The sequence below is a fragment of the Nothobranchius furzeri genome, chromosome 8 (assembly GCF_043380555.1).
Source record: "Nothobranchius furzeri strain GRZ-AD chromosome 8, NfurGRZ-RIMD1, whole genome shotgun sequence".
Lineage (NCBI taxonomy): Eukaryota > Metazoa > Chordata > Actinopteri > Cyprinodontiformes > Nothobranchiidae > Nothobranchius > Nothobranchius furzeri.
Genome location: NC_091748.1, coordinates 64,842,971 through 64,860,125, shown reverse-complemented (window position 1 = coordinate 64,860,125; position 17,155 = coordinate 64,842,971). Strand labels below are relative to the sequence as shown.

At 41.1% G+C, this 17,155-nt stretch overlaps 1 protein-coding gene across 1 annotated transcript in view; it reads right to left on the bottom strand.

Annotated features, from left to right (window-relative positions):
• The window catches only part of si:ch73-40i7.2 (FYN-binding protein 1), a 25,761-nt gene extending 9,603 nt beyond the window's left edge, over positions 1–16,158 (bottom strand). The window contains exons 1-11 of the mRNA XM_015970797.3: positions 15,969–16,158; positions 5,274–5,880; positions 4,900–5,002; positions 4,414–4,466; positions 4,282–4,319; positions 4,149–4,180; positions 3,680–3,812; positions 3,410–3,572; positions 860–1,010; positions 743–759; positions 22–82 (exon numbers count right to left, since the gene is read on the bottom strand). Coding sequence (XP_015826283.3) covers positions 22–82; positions 743–759; positions 860–1,010; positions 3,410–3,572; positions 3,680–3,812; positions 4,149–4,180; positions 4,282–4,319; positions 4,414–4,466; positions 4,900–5,002; positions 5,274–5,880; positions 15,969–15,971 — 1,361 coding nt within the window. The 5' untranslated portion in view covers positions 15,972–16,158. The remainder of the gene's footprint in view (positions 1–21; positions 83–742; positions 760–859; positions 1,011–3,409; positions 3,573–3,679; positions 3,813–4,148; positions 4,181–4,281; positions 4,320–4,413; positions 4,467–4,899; positions 5,003–5,273; positions 5,881–15,968) is intronic.
• Between the last annotated feature and the right edge of the window lie 997 nt (positions 16,159–17,155).

Below are 17,155 nucleotides of genomic sequence, written 5' to 3'. Positions count from 1 at the left end.
TTTATTTTCAGATAATAATACTTGATTTCAGGAGGCGGTGGGGGGAAATCTTCAGGGATGGGCTGAACGTCATCATAGTCATCTGGAAAAACAAAAACCCCAGAAAGAACCACTAATTCAACATTGAAAAGTGTCTCGTTTGAAGAATTAGCTTGAAAAAAACTGAATATTCACAAAGCTGATCGATTAAAGGAAGAAAAGTACAGCATGTCAATTTAGTCACCTCTTAAAACTTCTACACAATAAAAAAATATATATATGGAAGGAAAATGGTTTTTATTTTATAATTAAAAAGTAAATATCTGGCTAAAGTATTTTAATAGAAACTCTATATAAACAGTTAATGTTTGTTAAAAATATAAATTAAACCAAAAATGACTTTGTGATTTGTTATTTACTTCAATAACAGACCAACTTTGAAGCCTGAAACAAATATTTAGCATTAGCTATTATGAAAATATAAAGCTATAATAAAATAACTAAATAAATTAATCAACGAAAGAAAGAGTAAAAAATAATTGATTTGCTTAAAACGACCCTGTCTTCAAACAAACAATCAAAAAATGATAGGAAAGGACCAATAATCTAATCCAATAATTAACAGTGACAGAAGCAACTATACTTCAGGTAGTTTTGCTAAAATATTAAGGCATAAATCTCCATCCATTTCTATCAACACTCCAGTTTCTTCACAGTGGAGTTTCCCATTTTTACTCTGTAGCTGTGTGCAGAATCTACTCACCATCCTCTGGAGGGAAGCTGCAATTTAAGACACAAACACTTAATTAACTAAACCAACTTGACATGTTGTTTCAATCATGCAACAAGACACAGAAATACACATCTGTAATGTTTTTACCTGTCACCACTGTTAGACTCCATACTCAGTCTCGGCAGGGGGTCTGGAGGCGGTGGAGGTAAGTCTAATGTGTCCATTTTCCTAATCCGAGGCATTTTTCTCTTTATCGCCTCATAGTCAATATCCACACATGTGTTGCTGATGTATCCGTCTGTGTGAAAACACACACTGTGGCTTCAACATGTATATCATTACACTTGATTATCAATTTGAAGTCAACATTAGACCGTGAAAACAAGACATCCTGCCCTTAAAGGACATTTTAGGGTTTTTAGGTGTGTAAAAGTTAGCAATGTGCTATCTTACCTACTTTAGCGCTTCCTGAACAGTTTGGAGAAAGAGAGTCTGATGAGCTAACGGTTAGTTTGAACAAAACGCACACCATAAAAACGGATTGCTGCTGTCTTAAAACATCTATAGTCTCTAAGATCTCATGCAGGTTCATACAGTTTCACATCACACTTATTTAAAATGGAATATTAAGACATTCCTGCCTCGGAAAAGGGTTGAATGACTTCTCCAGGTCAGGGATGAGGTCTTGCCCCAAGTGGAGGAGGCTAAGTATCTCAGGGTCTTGTTCACAAGTGAGGGAAAGCTGGAGAGTGGGATCGACAGGCGGAGTGGTGCTGTGTCTGCAGTGATGTGGGCGTTGTACCGATCTGTCGTGGTGAAGAGAGAGCTGAGCCAGAAGGCGAAGCTCCCGATTTACTGGTTCCTACCCTAACCTATGGTCACAAACTTTGGGTAGTGACTGAAAGAATGAGATCTCAGATACTATACAAGTGGCTGAAATGAGTTTTCTCTGCAGGGTGGCTGGGCTTAGAGATAGGGTGAGAAGCTCGGTCATCCAGGAGGGGCTAAGAGTAGACCCTCTGCTCCTCCACATTGAGAGGAGCCAGTTGAGGTGGCTTCTGTTCAGGATGCTTCCTGGACGACTCCATGGTAAAGTATTTTGGAAACGTCCAACTGGGAGGAGACCCAAGGGAAGACCCAGGACACGCTGGAAGGACTCTCTGCTGGCCAAGGAACGCCTTGGAATTCTCCCAGAGGAGCTAGCTTAACAGCTGAGGAGAGGGAAGTCTGGGCCTCTCTGCTTAGGCTGCTGCTCCCGCAACCCAGCTCAGGATAAGTGGCTGAAAATGGATGGATGGAGGACATTCCTGCTTGAGTCAACCCCCTGGATACACCAGAAGTGCAACATTTCTTCTACTGCTTCTCATAAATAACTGTTGAATGTAAAACTGGCTGGCGTTTCATCAATGCATTAAATGCTATGAAAAAATTGTTTATATAGCCGTTATATCAAATTTAGAAGACAAATTAGCTTAAATCTTGTTTTCATGCCTCTTAACATTCTAACATAGTATAGCTATAAAAATATTGTGGAGATTAAGTGTTTCTCTCACTTTTTGTCTAAAAATCATCGCCAATAGCACGTTACAAATCTAAAGCAACAATTGGACCATCTGGTTGTTTGTCTCACTGAACCGCTGCACTTCCCTGGGTCCTGCATTCATTACACACTCATGTATTTAGCAACAGAACACCACTGCTGTGAGAGGTTCTCCACTCAATAACATTAGAGGAGAAACAGCCGGTTGCTACCACTTCAACATTAGGACAAACTACTACTACTACCCCAAAAAGAAAAACACCATTTGTAGTGACAGACAACAAAAAACATCTGGTCCTAAAAAACAGCAACTAGTGTTTAGCGCTTCCTCGCTTCCTCTGGCAACACGGGTTTCCATTTCGAGCAGAAGCGTCTCGGGGAAAACACTCAAGGGGAGGGGTGAGTGTTCCATGGCCATGTTTGAGTTCAAAACTGAGCTTGTTCTGTAGATTCACTATAACAGCTTTAAGCTGTAGCCACTAAAGCAACCAAATGCGCTAATTTATTGCATCATTTATTCCGTTTACATAGAAACACAAGTCAAAATTAAGTTAAAGTGACAAAGTGTACTTTCACTGGCGATAGGGGGCAGTACATACCTAAATCACTGTATTTTTTGTTTGAGTAAGACCATGCCAACGGATGGCCATTAAGGTCAAAAATCCCATAGGAGGTCAACCTCCAGCTTAAAGACAAGCACATCAGACTCCCTTTCATCACTGGGAACGAGTGAAGAGGTAAATGTTTAAAACAACAATATTTATGAACGGAGAAATATTGTACCCACTTGTTACAAATCAGTACATCCGTTTTGTCCTCACGGGCTCACGTAGAAGGAAACATGGTGTCTAATATGGCGTCGCCTAGAGACTTAGGCCCGCTCCCACGTATTGTAGACCAGATTTTCATGGTTATATGTTATGAAGCCGCCAATATTTTTCAACAACTGGGCATCTTTTAATTCATGTTTAACATTTTGATGGATATTTACAGAGATTAAAAACTATACATTGTTTCTTTGAATTGAAAATGAATGGCGCTAAATCAGCATTTATAAAGCAATTTAATCCAGATGTTCACACATGAAGACATGATCTGGCCCTGAGAACAGCCTCGTGGATAAGAGAAGATGGTCTACATGACTGACTGAAACTCACAGTTTCCACTCGTGGATCGAGCCAACCATTTACCACTGGGGTTGTTCTCCACACGGAGGATCTCGATGCTCTGTCCCTGTTGGACGCTTAGGTCCAGCTTTCCGTCCCCGGGCCAGTCATAACGAACTCTGGCTGTATGAAGAGCCTGAACCTCACTGTGTATCTGCAGAAAAATTAAGTGTGCAAAAAAATAAATATATAAATATATTCGAAATGAAAAAGCAAAAGTGAAAGAACCAAAATAATCTGGTGAGCAGATGTTTTGTTCACCTGAAAGTTCTTCTTCAGCTCATTCTGCTTCTTTTGTTTGGCCAGCTGCTCCTTCTTTTCCTGCTCCTGTTGCCTCTTTGCTTCTTTCTTGTTATTCTTCTCTTCAGCCAGGATGTTTGCCTCCAACTCACCCCTAAAAAGGGACAATCACATCAAAAGAATGAATATTTTAGATTATTCTTCAATCTTTTTAATAGAATAGTCAAAAAAGTGACTAAAGCAGTCTTCTTGGCTTTCTCTTACAGGTGAACTTATTTTCCCTTTGAAGGAGTTGAATGCTTAGTAGAAAGATGACTATTTTCATCACATCAGGCATCACCTGAAGAGCTGTGGCAGCGACTTACAGGCTTTTTATTTTAGCTGCAGCTGCAACTAAAACCAAAATAACACGAGTCTGTAGTGAACTCTGCGCTTTTGGTCTCCAGTGAGTTATATAAGTCATTTATCTGAGCACGAAGTTCAGACTCACTCATCAATAGACTCGTACACGTCCTCATCGTCCTGCAAAAGGAAAAGTTCACGTTCGTTTAAATCATTGAACTCAAAGACAACAGCAAGCTGTATTTTGCATAAATGTAACCTGCATGTATTCGTTAACTTACTCCATTCAAACTCTGTGGGTTGTTGTCACTGTAGGAATCTGTAAAGTCGTGAAATAAACACGTCTTTATCCAATTAAAAGAAATGGTTTTTAATAGGAGTGGAAAAATAGTAATATTTTGTGTAAGTTTTACCATTTTTTTCCAAGCTGCCAATGTCATCATAGGGGTCCTGTTCCTCAAAGTCCCTGGAATGGGTAAAAAATAATACCTGTGATACGTGCTTATAAGAGATTTAAGAAAAGAGAAAAAAAAGGTTTTTCTTTTTAAAAGCTGATTTTCAGAATGGTTCTAAATTTTATTCTCAACAATAAAACTGTGAAATAAGTTGATTACATTGCAAATATAATATTGAAAAAAATGTAAGGATTCAGATTCCTTTTAGACCCGTTTCAGACTCAGATAATAGGATTTAGAGTTTAACTAGGATATAGTCAATGATAACACACACACACACACACACACACACACACACACAGGTGAAAATGTTATCACACACACACACACACCCTGACGCACACACGCACGCACACACACACACACACACACACACACACACACACACACACACACAGGTGAAAATATTATCACACACACACACACACTCACACACACACTCACACAGAGGCGATCTGCCGTGGCAGTCTGGTTGGTTTGATGGATCGTTCTGGAGGCTGCGGAGGACTCATCACTGCTGGTAAAGATGTTCTTCGGTTTGCTGATCCTGTAAAACAAGTTGGGAGAACCCAGGAGGGAGTTTGACTAAAAAGAGGGAAATCACTATTTTAGACACAAACACTTTTCCTCGTGTTTGTTTTTAGAGTTTTAAAAAGGGAAATAAGAGATGCAATGGCATTATTGTAAATCATAAACAGTGCCAATATGTGAGAAATATAACAAACACTGAGACTTTAAACAAATAAAAGCAGCTGACCAAAAACACCACCAGCTGGTGAGAAATAAAATAAATTCCATCACATCTGAATGTGACCTACCATCGGTTCTATTTGAAGCAGAGACAGGAGCTCCTCGTCTGATCTTCAGAAAGGGCTCCAGGTTGACATAAGGAGGTCGTTTTGGTTTGAAAGGCATGGGTCCTTCCAGAGGCAGAGCCCTCCGGAGAGGACTCACGTCCTTGGAGCTCCTCTGACGTGACTGCTGTCGGAGAGGGTGAGGTGTGGTGGAGGGGGGCGATGCATGAGGTAGAACTGGACTTCGAGCAGGAGTCTGATTACTACCTGCAGGTCTCTGGTGCTTCAGCATCATGTTCTGTAGCTTCTCCCCCCTCTGCTTGACCTTGCTGGTGTCTCCTGACTGGATGGATGGTCTGGATGCAGAACTGGGAGTTGGTCGAGAGGAAGAGGCAATCCAAGAGGGGACGGGGGCCACCGCTGACTCTGCCCTTGGAAACCTCCCCACTGCTGGACCAGCAAATGGAGGAGGAACGGGTGGTAGTCTGTGGGGAGAAATGTTCTCCATCGATGGTGCAATCGTTCTCCCCAAGCCGGGCCGTGGAGAGTTGCTGTCTCGGCTGCTGGTGTCTGAGGTTCTGGCCTGGCTGTTGAATCGGTCCCGTAGAGCCCTCACATCAACAGTCTCCTCCTGAAAACAAGACAGGAGTCCAAACTCAACTGCTGCTGCTCTGATTCTGAAGCAGGAAGTTAGCAGTGTAACACAGAGCAGGGCATGCCCCCACTCTGAGACACACAGCACTCATCTGACTCCTGAGTGAGAAAATGCATCGTGCAAGATCTCCGTTTCCTGGTTATGGCTTTCCGAGAGCAGAGAAGTGTCTGCAGGCACAGAAAACACCTCTCAACCCTAAATGTGAAAGCTCACTGAAAAAATGGAAGTCCTCTGTTCAAGTTACTTTTTCCTTACATGTAGTTCTACATAATTGGATCATGTTTGTAAGATGAACATGACTGACTTGTGTAATGCTAACTTAAAAGGGTACAATGTGGTTAATACATGATTCCTTCTTGTTGGGGTAACACGGATAGATTGTGTCCATGATTCCGCTCGCCAAGGTTGGATAAAACAGATTTCTTAGCATGCCGCGCTCTTTCTAAATGTTGAATAGTAAAATAAATCAACTGATTACAGTTCAAGTTCAATTCACATTTAAAGTATTATAAATGAAATGAAATATGCACGTGTGGGCGACAGTGGTAAAGGAGTTAAGTGCTCGCCCCGTGATTGGAAAGTTGCAGGCTCGAGCCCTGCTCAGTCTGTCACTGTGTCCTTGGGCAAGACACTTAACCCACTTGCTTGCTGGTGGTGGTCGGAGGGACCGGTGGTGCCGGTGTACGACAGACTTGACTCTGTCAGTGTGCTCCAGGGCAGCTGTGGCTACAATGTAGCTCATCACCACCAGCGTGTGAATGTGTGTGTGAATGGATGAATGACTGATTGTGTTGTAAAGCACCTTGGGAGGTTCCAGGACTCTAGAAGGCGCTATATCAAATACAGGCCATTTACCATTTACCATACATGTGCCGAAACAGTTTGGCTTAGTTCATAAGTTGGCAGTGAGCAGCAGTCTCATCATCGGAGACTCAATCATCAAACACGTCAGGATGAGTGGAGCCGTCACTCACAGTTTTCCCGGAGCGAAAGTCATGGACATTGCCAAACGGATCCCAGACCTCATCCACAAACACCCAACAGTGAGTAAAATTATAATCCACGCCGGCACCAACGACACCCGCATGCAGCAGTCTGAACTCCTGAAGCGTGATTTTACCCATCTTTTTAGCTTTTTAAAAAGCACCCATCTGTGTGTTTTTATCTCTGGCCCCATCCCCACGGTTGATAGAGGAATTGGACATTTTAGCCAAATTTTATCTTTGAACACCTGGCTTTCTTCTGTCACTGTGCAGCACAACATTGCTTTTATTGACAATTGTATTGACAACATTTTTTTGGGGCAGGAAGCATCTGTTTGGGCCTGACGGACTCCATCTAAATAGACAGGGTACCCACACACTTAAAATGAGCCTGGCCTGCCCACGACCACCTTTACCCACCACACCACCCCCAGCTGCCCCCATGCCCCAACCTCCTCCCCCCACATCATGATGTCCCACTGGTCCAGGATCCTATGAACTCAGTTATGATTTTAACAGTAACCCACATATTGGACTTGGACCCTTGCACACCTCTCACATACCTGTCATCAGCAGAGAGCGATCACATAAACACAAAAACGAATCGGTCTAATCTTAGTAATCTTAAACAGTGGACAAGAATCTCACCCCCGGTAAATATCACAGTCACTCCATCTTTAGTTACTATCAATATGGCTCTTTTAAATGTTTGCTCTCTGCTGAACAAAACTTTTATTATAAATGACCTCATTTTAGATAATCACTTTAAATGTGTATTTTTGACAGAAACGTGGCTGAGTTCAGATGCTCCTGCTGTTCTCACAGAGGTCTCCCCACCAAACTTTAATTTTACTTATTCAATAAGAAATGGAAAAAAGGGAGGCGGAACTGCTTTTATAAGCTCTTCTTTCCGCAAAACCTGTTTTATTTGACAACTTCACCACTTTCGATTATAGTGCAGCCATTTTTACCAATCTTCAGATGTTATGTGTTACTGTTTATAGACCTCCGAGGCACATTGCACTTTTTATACAGGAATTTTATGAGTTTTAATCAATTCTGCACAACTCTTTTGATAGTATTATTTTAGCTGGTGATTTTAATTTACACATAGATGACCCTGCAGACCCTTTTACCACTGAATTTTTAAACATTTTGAGTTATATGGATTTTACACAACATGTTGCACAATCAACCCACGACAGAGGACACACCCTGGACTTGGTCATCACGTCTGGTCTGTCCACCGGTGTGTCCTCTGTCGTGGATTTAGCGATCTCAGCTCACTTCTGTGTGTTTTTTAACATCACCAGCATAAATCAGGAGGAGACCTCTGTGAGAATTGTAATAAAATGCCATCTAACCCCTGAAGTGGCTGCTGGTTTTCTGGAAACTTTTAAAAAGATCCCTCCTATTAATTTAAATGCCCCCTGTGATTTTATCTTCAATGACTTTAACAGTAGACTTAAATCTACTCTGGATCTGCTCGCTCCACCTAAAATTAAAAAGCTACAGCCAAAACCAGCTTCCCCTTGGAGCAATGAAAACTTAAAAATTTTGAAAAGATCTTGCAGGGTGATGGAGAGAAAATGGAGGAAATATAAGAACACAATTAATAAACAATTATACACTGAATTATTAAAATCATACAACAAAGCAGTTAGAAATTCCAGAAATAATTACTTTTCTAAAATCATCTCTGAACACAAAAACAATCCCAAAATTCTGTTTTCTACAATTACAAATATTTTGGGTTGTGAATTTAGTTCTCTCCAGAAAACCCCCTCGGATGCTCTCTGTGAGGAGCTTGCAGCCCACTTCAGAGGGAAGGTAGACACCATCAGAAGTAACATTTTATCCTCCCACTGTCATGCTGCTCCTGATCAATCTGAGAGTGTGTGTCTACCTGAGGAAACACTGGACAGTTTTGTCTTGGTTGAAGCTGAGATTATTGATAAAGTTTTCACCTCAGAGAGGCCCACCACATGTGTTCTGGACCCTATCCCCACAAGGTTTTTTAAACAATTTTATGACTCTTTTAGAGATGAGATTTTAACTTTGATGAACTGCTCCCTTCAGACGGAGGTCTTTCCTGCTGCTTTTAAACGGGCGGTGGTCAGACCCCTGTTGGAGAAGAGCAATTTAGATTTTAATGACTTTAACAATTTTCGACCAGTATCCAACTTACCATTTTTAAGCAAAATTTTGGAGAAGCTTGTTTTAATACAACTTAATGATTTTATCAACCACCAACATGTCCTAGAGAAATTTCAGTCTGGTTTTAGGGTGAACCACAGCACTAAGATTTTAAATGACTTTAGAACAAATTTTGATGCTCGGAGGGTAACAGTGTTGGTTCTGCTGGATCTAAGCGCTGCCTTCGATACAGTAGAGCACACTATTCTTTTAACACGTTTAAAAAAGATCGGCCTCTCTGGTGCTGTTCACAGTTGGTTCACTTCCTACCTCACAGACAGGACTTTTATGGTGAGTTTGGATACCTGTTCCTCTGGGGTCCACAGCATCACATGCGGTGTGCCTCAGGGTTCAATTCTAGGCCCAGTGCTTTTCAACCTCTATATGCTCCCTCTGGGCAGCGTCATCAGGAGACATGGGGTGAATTTCCACAGTTACGCTGACGATACACAGTTGTACATCTCTGTGTCTCCTGATGTTTCACAGCCAATGGAAACACTTTTTAACTGCATTTTAGATATTAAATCATGGATGACTGAAAACTTTCTCCAGCTCAACCAAGGCAAAACTGAAGTTTTAGTCATCGGTCCTGAGGCCCAGAGAGAGAAACTTTTACCTAAACTACAGTCAGTGTCTTTTTATCCATCACTACAAGTCAAGAATCTGGGTGTTATTTTGGACTCTGAGCTGACTTTTATTCCCCACATTAAAAACATCACAAAAATAGGTTTTTACCATCTTAAGAATATCGCCAGAGCCCGCCCCATTCTCTCTCTGGCCAATACGGAGACGCTAATGCATGCTTTTATAATCTGTAGAATTGATTACTGCAATGCCCTGCTTTCTGGTCTTCCCAAAAAGAGCATCTCAGGTTTACAACTTTTACAAAACTCAGCAGCACGTGTCCTGACAAAGACCAGGAAGCGGGAGCACATCACTCCGGTTTTAAATCACTGCACTGGCTCCCCGTATGTTTCAGGATCGATTTTAAGGTTCTTTTAATGGTTTTGAAGTGTCTTAATGGTCTTGGGCCTTCTTATCTTTCAGAAATGCCTTTACTATACAAACCCTCGTGGTCTCTGCGCTCCTCTGGCAGCCGTCTCCTAGTTATCCCTAAAGTTAAGACTCAGACCCACGGCGAGGCGTCCTTCAAGTACTACGGCCCTCGCCTTTGGAACGGGCTGCCGGAGGACCTCAGGGCCGAAGGGAACGTCCAGGCTTTTAAGAATAGACTCAAGACCCACCTTTTTAGCTTGGCTTTTAACTGATTACTACTTATCTGGTCCGTTTAACTGAATCGTCTGTCATATTTGTTTATATATATATATATATTATTAATTTTATCATTTTATTTACATCTTAGTGTTTTTACATGATTATGTTTTCTTTTACTATCTTTATAATCACTTTTTATCAGTTACTTTTTATCCATATTAGCTTTTGTTATTTTACAGTTATATATTTTAATCCTCCAGTGTTTCCTCTGCGGAGCCCTCTGCCTTGGGGGCGGTGGTCAGAGGCGGCGGCCGGGGCACTCCTCGGGTAGTGCCCGGGCAGTGGTGGGGGTTTCTGCCCTGCCCCACTGGGCGTCATGGGCCGGTGCCTTGGCTGCTGCTGTGGATCTGTTGCTGTCAGGGCAGATGGCTCCGCTGATGATGTGTTGTTCATTACCTGACCCATCTGAACTCAGCCTATTGCTTCCTCTGTTGCTCACGTGTGTGTGTGTGTGTGTGTGTGTGTGTGTGTGTGTGTGTGTGTGTGTGTGTGTGTGTGTGTGTGTGTGTGTGTGTGTATGTGTGTGTGTGTGTGTGTGTGTGTGTGTGTGTGGATGAGTGTGAGGGAGGGGAACAATAATTGTCAATTGTTTTATACTTGGGGAGGGGGCTGGGATGGGAATATGGGATCTATGATCTAATCTGTGAAGAACTTTGAGTTGCATTTTTTTGTATGAAAAGTGCTATATAAATAAAGTTGATTTGATTTGAAGTTGACATAAAAACTGTGATTGAAAAGGATCAAATCTGAATCAGAAGGGTTTATGTGCGAGGACCACAGCAGTAAGAAATTGCTGGGGTACTTGGTGGAAAAAGAAAGATAAAAATAATAGATAAGAAAATATAGGAAGTAAGATTATAATCCTGATAAAATACTAATATAAAGTGGCAATACTTAGAGAAATGGCTACAGGACTGTGTACTAATCAGGGCAGATCAGTTCAGGTACAAACACAACACAGAGTCAGGTGACTGGGACCAAGTGACTGCAGAAGGCAGACCTAGGATTGTCGTTCATGAGTCCAACCGCAGAGGGTAAGAAACTGCTATTAGTCCGCAGGTCAGAGAGATTCTTACCCAGCCTGACTTGTTGCTTCCTGTTCATCAGAAAGTCTGTGATCCACCTGCAGATGGGGTCAGGCATGTTCACCTGGGACTGTTTGTGTTGGAGGAGGTCTGGGAGGATTTCTTGAGGCAGAGCTGAAGTCCATGAATAGGATCCTGTTGTCCAGATGCTGCAGGATGAAGTGCAGAGTCATGCTGATGGCATCATCTACAGACCTGTTGGCTCTGTAGGCAAACTGCAGGGAGTCCAGGAGGGAGGGTCTTGAAGTGGGGGAGAACCAGGTGCTCAGATGACTTCATGACCACAGATGTCAGAGCCACAGGTCTGCAGTCATTGAGTCCAGTGATACTTGTTTTTCTGGGGACAGGGACCATCCATCCATCCATCCATTCCATCCATCCATCCATCCATCCATCCATCCATCCATCCATCCATCCATTTTCATCCACTTATCAGGAGGCAAGTCACGGGGGCAGCAGCCTAATTCGAGAGGCCCAGACTTCCCCCTCCCCAGCCATTTGGGCCAGCTCCTCCAGGGGAATCCCAAGGCAATCCCTGGCCAGGTGAGAGACATAGTCTCTCCAGCGTGTCCTGGGTCTTCCTTTAGGCCTCCTCCTGGTTGGATGTGCCCGGTATACCTCATCAGTGAGGCGTCCAGGAGGCTTCCTGATCAGATGCCCGAGCCACCTCAACTGGCTCCTCTTGATGTGGAGGAGCAGCAGGTCTACTCCGAGCCCCTCCCGGATGACCGAGCTTCTCACCCTATCTCTAAGGAAGAGCCCAGCCACTCTGCGGAGAAAACTCATTTCGGCCGCTTGTATCTGCGATCTCGTTCTTTTGGTCACTACCCAAAGCTCATGACAATAGGTGAGGGTATGAATGTCGATCGACCGGTTAATCAAGAGCTTCGCCTTCTGACTCAGCTCTCACTTCACCACGACAGACCGGTACAATGCCTGCATCACTGCAGATGCAGCACCAGCCGCCTATCGATCTCACGCTTCAGTTTTCCCTCACTCGTAAACAAGACCCCGAGATACTTAAACTCCTCCACTTAGGGCAGGACCTCATCCCTGACCCGGAGAAGGCATTCTACCCTTTTCCGAATCAAAACATTGAATTTTTTTGTTTTCTGATTAGATTTTTGTTTCTGTCAATTTTTGTTGTTGTATTTTATTCTTCGGTTTTGTGTTAAACGTGGTGTTCATTTAACCAGACAAGGAGAAGATGAAGAAAAATGGCAGTTTTAAGCGAGCTTTGCATTCTTCTTCCAGGACAAAAGAAGCAAGGGCGTGTCAAGGGAGTGGCCTGTGGAAACACATGCCACCCTTAGAATCTGATTGAGAATGCAGCAATCACCTTTATGTTGGTTTATAGCCCCGGGCCTACAGAACATTTATTTGTTATTATTTATTATTTTTCAATTTTGATATAAAAATAAATAGAGTTCCGGTCGATGAAAAAGAAAAAGAAGGGACATGGCCCAAGTGGAGCTCAGAAATTCACTAGCATGAAAACAACAAATGACCATAGGTGCCACCCAAGCGTAGACAAGCGCCCCACCTGTGCCACCCCATTTTAAAAGGCCTGTACACGCCACTGGAAAGACGGAGAATTAAACGTGGAGAAAATCACCATAAATCTGACCATGTGGTAAGTAGCAGCTATGCTGGGGAGAAGAGATTTTGCGGTGACGTCATGCATGCAACTTCTGATTTGCAGTTGTTTGGGTCCAGACTTCCCTTTCCCCAGCCACATAGGGGAAGGGGAAACTCTGGCCAGCAAAGAGACCTAGTCCCTCCAGCGTGTCCTGGGTTTAAGTCTCCTCCTGGTTGGACGTGCCTGGAAAACCTCACCAGGGAGGCTTCCAGGATGAAATGTAGAGTTAAAGCTGTTTTATTACCCACCGAGAAACTTATATAGGAAACATTTCACTAATTGGTATAATGAACTCAATTGAAATGTTCGCTTTGTGATGTGAGACGACTCTTGATTTGAGTCGGGATTTGGGGCTACATAAATAAACTGAATTGAATAAAACTCAATAATATTTTAAAGATTCTCCAACAGACAACTCTGCAAATCTTGGATAGTTTTTATTTAAGAGCCAATTTTCCAGATGCAGTCATTGAAAGCGGTGCCAAAAGAAACATGTAAACCACATGATTCATTCTCCGTCATCCCTGAATAATATTTTATTGCTTCAACCACTTTGTCAAGGACCACAGATCAGGAAAAGTAATCGATTTGTTCTCACTGACGTGGATTTCAGTTCAGTTCAGTTCACTTTATTTCAAACATATACATTCACCAACATTTCATAAAATCATTCCACGCAATTGTTTGAAAAGGAGTAGGGAGAAGTGTATACTTATTTAGCCCTACCCCCTCAGGTTTACATCCTCATCATCAAAATTTAAACAACAAAACAGTTACAATGCCTTAAAAAAAACACAAAAAAAAAAAAATAAATAAATAAAATTCTCATGTTCAACTAGAACTATATTTAGATTTTCTAATTTGTAGAATAGATTAAACATCAGTTTACATGCCGTCCTGGGTTAATTGCATTTTCTTCATTCTTATACTTATTTAACATTTCTTTTTTGAGTTTTATTTTAAACTGGTTTACATTACTACTATCCTTTATTTCTTCTGTTAACTCATTCCAGAATTTAACGCCCGCTATTGAAATAGACATCCTTTTCAATGCTGTTCTTACTCTTTGTACTTTTAAATTCCACTTCCCTCTAAAATTATACCTCCCTTCTCTTTCTAAGAACCATTTACTTATTTCAATTGGGAGCATCCCTTTCCTTACCTTATATATTATTTGCACTGTTTTAAACTTGACCAGGTCCTGGAATTTTAAAGCTTGCGTCTTAATAAAGAGTGCGTTTGTGTGAGCCCTATACCCCTCCTGATTTATTAGTCTAATAGCCCTTTTCTGCATTATGATTATGGTCTGAATATTACTTTTATATGTGTTTCCCCAAACTTCTACACAATAATTCATGTATGGTAATATGAATGCACAATATAACATATATAATGTGATTTGAAGAAGTAATTTCCTGTTTGGGCTTTTGCTGCGACTTCTGAGCTGATGTGGCTTCAGAGGCCCCTCGTTTGCAACTAAACATTTTAAATTTTGTAATCCCCGACTGCTTTTAATTCAAATCAAGCACTGACAATTTTTCATCATTTTATGTCTTAGTCATGTTTATTTGGGCTGTTGTCATACACACCTTTGCTTAACATCTCATTTAGAGTTTTTCTATAAATTGTACACAGGAATGCTTTCGTTATTTTAGATGACATTTGGCGTCAGATAGCTGTTTATCAGAGCATATTTGACCTAATTTCTAAATGTGCTGGCCGTAGAGGATAACTTTTAGTTTTCATTTAACACTCCTTCTGTTCTCCCATCGAACAACAAAGGAAATAACAGAAAGAAATTCTTGTCCAAAGTCAAACAGACGATGAAGAGCAGGAAGTGCTTACAACCACACATCTCTACATCAGGAGGCAGCATCCTGCACGTTACCATAGCAACGCCCTCTGCACCAATGAGATGCAAGCTTTGCGTTTTGCTGTCTCTCCACAGTGTTTCTGTCTTTTTCATAACAGGGACGAAAGGAAATGTGAAAAAAAAGCCTCTGCACCACAAAAATGCACATGCACAAACATGTGGGGGTTCCACTTTCAGTCAGTCAATGAGCATCTGCAGCACCACAAACGTGCGTGTGTGTGTGTGTGTGTGTGTGTGTGTGTGTGTGTGTGTGTCATCCTCGTGTCTTTAACTCAGACAAGGGTCTTACCACAGCCTGTAGATGAGCAGGTGTTTGCACAAGAAGCTACAGAAAAAACAAGAATAACTGCCAAATATGAGCAAAGTAAAACGAGTCAGTCATTCAAATTTCATTCAATGATTTTATTCTATTTTATGTGTTTTAAATAGCTCTGTCTTTGATGGCATATGGCATGTTGACTCTACAGCATTTTACCATTAAATCAAACCAGAAATATGAATACATTTCAGCAGTTCATCTCTGCTCCAGATGATTGAATTAAGCTGTAAATCACATTTTATGTGATTATAAGGTAAAGAAGGTCTTCCAGTTAAAACCACCATTGACAGTTTTTAAATCGTTTGTGCATTTGATGTGTTATTAAATTAAAGAACACTACCAATGTTTAATTCCCTGCCTCTCCACAACTGAAAAACAAATGAGAAAAAACAAACCACCAGTGAACAGTTAATGATTACCTAGAGATAGCTGTGGAATAAAGCTTTCATTCATCAGCAGCACCAACGCTTATTTAGTTTTTAACACCAACTTCTCCTTTTAGTTCAAAACAATTTTTATTGCTTTCAGTAAAAAGCAAAAATAAATTTCAGTTTAGATTCACAGCAAAAAATAAAATCTGAGTTTTTCTTCTAAAATTAGGTTAGTTCCAAACACCTGATTGGTTTAGAAATTGACCAGAATCAAACAGCCAGAAAAAGAGAGGAATAAAAGATCATAATGAACTTTTTCTTACCATGTTTTCTTTATTTAAGGATGGATACGATGTTCCATATCTAGAATTTCCTCTGAGGCTGCTGCTCTCACAACCGCATGATTTAAACTTACTGTAAAGGAGGAAATGCGCTGCTATTCAGCGTGGGCAGCGAGGTGATGTAGATCAACTCCGGTTTAAGAGCAACCAGGAGCTTTCTCTTCCTCCTAAAAGGCCAGCAAGGTTTGGTTTTTATACAATTTGTGTGACTGACCAAGAACAAGTGGACAGGCAAAGGAGAAAAGTAGAAAACAAAATGGTGAAACTTCAAATATAAATCACAAACCAGCAAAACCAACAAAGTGAGGTAAAGATAAGGCAGTTTTATTTTAGTTTGGGAGGAGTTTACGCAAATTTCAACAAGGCTGAAAATATTACAGGTGTGCAAGTACACCATCTATTCCCTTAGCCTTCAGCAGCAATGACTTTATGGGATTTTTCACAAGTAAAATTAATATTATAATTAATATCTATTAGAAACAAAATCATTAGCATCCTCCCTAATGTGATTTCTTCTTCCTCCGTTAGTGAGGCAGCATCAGAGGTAACTGTAGAACCTCATCTGTGTTTGAACTGTTTTGATCCAGTTGAGTTTTCAGAGTTATCAAAAATATTAGCTTAATCTAAACCTTCAACATTTATTAAAGATGCATTTCCTTTGCATTACTGCCCCTATTTTGGATTTAAAAAAATCTATCTATCCTTAGTAAATGAATGCATACCACAGGATTTTAACATTGCTGTAATCAAAACTCTACTTAAGAACCTCCTCTGGATCCAGATGACCCAATGAATTATAGACCAATATCTAACCTTCCATTTTTATCCAAAGTCCTTGAGAAAATAGTGGCCAATCAAGTATGTGAGCATCTAAACACTAATGATCTGTTTTCTAGGAATTTCTGTCTGGTTTTAGAGAGCATCACAGCACTGAAACTGCATTAGTGAGAGTTACAAATGATATTCTCATGGCCTTTGATAAGAATCTTGTGTCTTTTCTAGTCTTTTTAGATCTCAGTGCTGCTTTTGACACAGTTGATCACAATATTCTTTTAGAAAGGCTTGAACATGTTGTAGGGATCAAATGAACAGCACTAGGCTGGTTTAAATCATACCTGTCAGATTTAATTTTGTAAATATACATGACAAATCATCTTTATACTCCAGGG